The 4722-nt window shown below is 43.2% G+C and overlaps 1 protein-coding gene across 1 annotated transcript; it reads left to right on the forward strand.

Moving 5' to 3' along the window:
* Positions 1-3344: 3344 nt before the first annotated feature.
* On the forward strand, positions 3345-3848 carry LOC130467202 (uncharacterized). Its single transcript, XM_056835635.1, has one exon. The coding sequence runs from the start codon at positions 3345-3347 to the stop codon at positions 3846-3848; it is 504 nt and encodes a 167-aa protein (XP_056691613.1).
* Positions 3849-4722: the final 874 nt, after the last annotated feature.

The raw sequence follows: 4722 nt of genomic DNA on the forward strand, positions 1-4722 counted from the left end.
AGATGCGCTGGACGAGGCGGAGCTCTTCATCCATGCCACATAAATCTGCTCCGCCCCAAAAGAGTGAAAGGGAACGGAAACGTTTGACAACCATCACCTTAAAGACAAATCTGACAAGAAGAGTGCTCGTCCAAATGGGACCTGGGCCATTGAAAATAAAGGGTACCGTCCTGTTAGGTTATGATACATATAAAGCATATATATTTCATGCGGAAAAACCTTAAAGCCAGGAATCCAAATTAATTGCCACATAACAATTAGCATAATTTATGATGCATACATTTGTAGCGTGCCCTCCCTAGGTGCTCCCGAACCGAACAAGAACAAGTTTAGGACTCCAAACGTCGTCCCTCCGTAGATAGTCCACAACACGTTCGGATCCGCCTTAGATTTAATATTAACTAGAATTTCACCTAAGGTTTTAAGTTATTCGAATATAATTTGTGGCAAATTAACTTTAGTTTTAATCCTTAAAACTATGTGAATACTTGAATTAGAGTGATTATAAATTGTGAATGCCATCACCTATTTATAGGGTTGGAATAATGAAATTAGAAGTCCACTAGGTTTCAATTAATCTAATCCTATTAGAATTAGACATTAATTAAAACTAATAAGTTATTGTTTAATTAAACAACTAACTCTAGTAACTTTAGGAAATTTAATCTTTAATCTAATCCTAATCGCTTAAGGATTCGATGCATGCACGAACTCAACGCACACACGCACGCACAACCCACGAGGGGCGCTGGACGTGCGCGCGCAGGAAGCAGCTCGGCCCACAGCGCTGCGCGCAGCACATTGCTTGGGCGCGCCAGTTGCCTTGCGCGTTGGGCCCGGCCTTGCGTGCTGCTTGGCTGGGCCTGCGTGCCTTGGCTTGCTGCTGCGTTGCCTTGCGCGCATGGGCTTGCTAGGCGCAGGCCTAGCTTCGTGCTGGGCCTTGCGTCTAACAAGCTCGTCCGATGTTTATTTCGTACGACGCGCTTCCGGTTAATTTTCCGATTCCGAAATTCATTTCCAATTCGAACAATATTTAATATTTCCGATTCCGGAATTAATTTCCGTTTCGAACAAATATTTTATATTTTCGATTCCCGAATTATTTTCCGATTACGATAATATTTCCGATTCTGACAATATTTCCGTTTCCGGTCAGGACGAGCAGGGACAAGTGTCCTGACCCCGAACCGTCTAGAAAGGCACCGGAAGCTCGACCAGATCACCCCGGGAGACAGAACTTTCAGATACAGGGTCAACTCCCTTCATGGATGATGTCCATTGGCTTCACTTTCTCGACGGCCAGCAAGAACGACCATGAGTCAAGTGGACAGTGGACGGCGCAGGCCATCTCAAGCAAGGGGGCAAGATCCCATCTGTCATATTCAGCAATTGGTGGCAGGTTTGATACTAGATTACACTACTCCCTTCTGCGCTGATATTATGAATGCTCCTAAGGAGCCCAAGGTCAAGCCACCGGCAATAAATGCTTATGACGGCACCTCAGATCCTGATGTACACCTTCTTGCATACCGTCATCACATGTATATTAAAGGAACCACAGAAGCAACCTGGTGCAAGTATTTTCCAGCCACTTTAAAATGGGTGGCCTCGAAATGGTTTGAAAAGCTACCGGCCGGTACCATTAACACTTTTGCCGAGTTGGAAATGCTGTTTTCAACGAGGTTCATGGCATATAAAGAGGAAAGAAGACGAGTATGCATTTAGGACGCATCCAGCAGGGCAAGGATGAGTCCCTTCGTAGCTATGTGCGATGCTTCAACCTAAAATCAGGGCAGATACCGGATCTGCTGGATGGCGTAGCTTTTGACAATTTCTTTCGAGGACTCAAGAAGGGTTCTTTCAAGTTTGACTTGGTCAAAAAGAGTGTAAGGACCATGGAAGATGCGCTAGACGAGGCGGAGCTCTTCATCCATGCCACATAAATCTGCTCCGCCCCAAAAGAGTTAAAGGGAACGGAAACGTTTGACAACCATCACCGTAAAGACAAATCTGACAAGAAGAGTGCTCGTCCAAATAGTACATGGGCCATTGAAAATAAAGGGTACCGTCCTGTTAGGTTATGATACATATAAAGCATATATATTTCATGCGGAAAAACCTTAAAGCCATGAATCCAAATTAATTGCCACATAAAAATTAGCATAATTTAGGATGCATACATTTGTAGCGTGCCCTCCCTAGCTGTTCCCGAACCGAACAAGAACAAGTTTAGGACTCCAAATGTCGTCCCTCCGTAGATAGTCCAAAGCACGTTCGGATCCGCCTTAAATTTAATATTAACTAGAATTTCACCTAAGGTTTTAAGTTATTCGAATATAATTTGTGGCAAATTAACTTTAGTTTTAATCCTTAAAAACTATGTGAATACTTGAATTGGAGTGATTATAAATTGTGAATGCCATCACCTATTTATAGGGTTGGAATAATGGAATTAGAAGTCTACTAGGTTTCAATTGATCTAATCCTATTAGAATTAGACATTAATTTAAAAACTAATAAGTTATTGTTTAATTAAACAACTAACTCTAGTAACTTTAGGAAATTTCATCTTTAATCTAATCCTAATTGCTTAAGGATTTGATGCATGCACGAACTCAACGCACACACGCACGCACAACCCACGAGGAGCGCTGAACGTGCGCAAGCACGAAGCAGCTCGGCCCACAGCGCTGCGCGCATCCCATTGCTTGGGCGCGCCAGTTGCCTTGCGCGTTGAGCCCGGCCTTGCGTGCTGCTTGGCTGGGCCTGCGTGCCTTGGCTTGCTGCTGCGTTGCCTTGCGCGCATGGGCTTGCTAGGCGCAGGCCTGGCTTCGTGCTGGGCCTTGCGTCTAGCAAGCTCGTCCGATGTTTATTTCATACGACGCGCTTCCGGTTAATTTTCCGATTCCGAAATTCATTTCCGATTCGAACAAATATTTAATATTTCCGATTCCGCAATTAATTTCCGTTTCGAACAAATATTTAATATTTTCGATTCCCGAATTATTTTCCGATTCCGATAATATTTCCGATTCTAACAATATTTCCGTTTCCGGTCAGGACGAGTAGGGACAAGTATCTTGACCCCGAACCATCTAGAAAGGCACCGGAAGCTCGACCAGATCACCCCGGGAGACAGAACTTTCAGATACAGGGTCAACTCCCTTCATGGATGATGTCCATTGGCTTCACTTTCTGGACGGCCAGCAAGAACAACCATGAGTCAAGTGGACGGTTGACGGCGCAGGCCATCTCAAGCAAGGGGGCAAGATCCCATCTGTCATATTCAGCAATTGGTGGCAGGTTTGATACTAGATTACACTACTCCCTTCTGCGCAGATATTATGAATGCTCCTAAGGATCCCAAGGTCAAGCCACCGGCACTAAATGCTTATGAAGGCACCTCAGATCCTGATGTGCACCTTCTTGCATACCTTCATCACATGTATGTCAAAGGAACCACGGAAGTAACCTGGTGCAATTATTTTCCAGCCACTTTAAAATGGGTGGCCTCGAAATGGTTTGAAAAGCTGCCGGCCGGTACCATCAAAACTTTTGCCGAGTTGGAAATGCTGTTTTCAACGAGGTTCAGGGCATATAAAGAGGAAAAGAAGACGAGTATGCATTTAGGACGCATCCAGCAGGGCAAGGATAAGTCCCTTCGTAGCTATGTGCGATGCTTCAACCTAGAATCAGGGCAGATACCGGATCTGTCGGATGGCGTAGCTTTTGACAATTTCTTTCGAGGACTCAAGAAGGGTTCTTTCAAGTTTGACTTGGTCAAAATGAGTGTAAGGACCATGGAAGATGCGCTAGACGAGGCGGAGCTCTTCATCCATCCCACATAAATCTGCTCCGTGAAGGAAATAATACCCTTGGTCCAAGTATGCATTTAATGACGAGTCTAATAAATGCGGTTCAGTATTAATTAACAAGCTAATAATTAAGTGAGATCAAGTGAGCTGAATGCCTAGCTAGAGGCCGCTTCAGTTCAAGTGGAATTAATGATATTAATCCACAGCTTACTCTTGACTGAACCCGTAGGGTCACACAAATAGTACTTAAACGGATCAAGTATTTAATGGCATTAAATACTCCATCTATGGATATTCGGAATCGACGGATCTTGGTTTCAGTGGGAGCTAAGATCGTCAAAGGCAAACAATGAATACTCCGGAAACGATGATATTACCGGAAACGGAAATATGGATCGTATCGGAAATATAAATATTATCAAGTCGTAGAAGTTGTCGGAAACGGAAACATGGTACGTATCAGAAAATATTATCGGAAATGGAAATATTGCCGGAATAAAAAATAACCTAAGTCCACTAGCTAGGTATCAAGGGAAGTCAGGATCGAATCCACAGGGAAACATGCGTTCTTTCTACTATCAATTAATTAATCTAGACTATTGGGAACAGGAATTGGTTGGTGATTTGTATGCTAAGGCTACGAACGATAATTAAACGAGTAAGAATGAATATATTAAGGAATCTAGGGCATAGGTTCACCAACAAATAACAATCCAGGACAATGAACAATCACGATAATCAACAAGTAATTAATTTGACTAGCATGCTCTCTCGAATCGATACTAATCATAGACTTAGAATTAACGGGCTCTCGCTACGTATTAACTCTAATTCCACCTATTGACACGAGCCTAAACATCAAATTGCATCTCTCGAATCTTAATTTGATATTGCATAACTACCACAA

The sequence above is a fragment of the Spinacia oleracea genome, chromosome 2 (genome assembly GCF_020520425.1).
Source record: "Spinacia oleracea cultivar Varoflay chromosome 2, BTI_SOV_V1, whole genome shotgun sequence".
NCBI classification, from domain to species: domain Eukaryota; kingdom Viridiplantae; phylum Streptophyta; class Magnoliopsida; order Caryophyllales; family Amaranthaceae; genus Spinacia; species Spinacia oleracea.

Coding starts and splice junctions, on each gene's coding strand:
- LOC130467202 (XM_056835635.1), top strand. CDS start 3,345: ATGAATGCTCCTAAGGATCCCAAGGTCAAGCCACCGGCACTAAATGCT.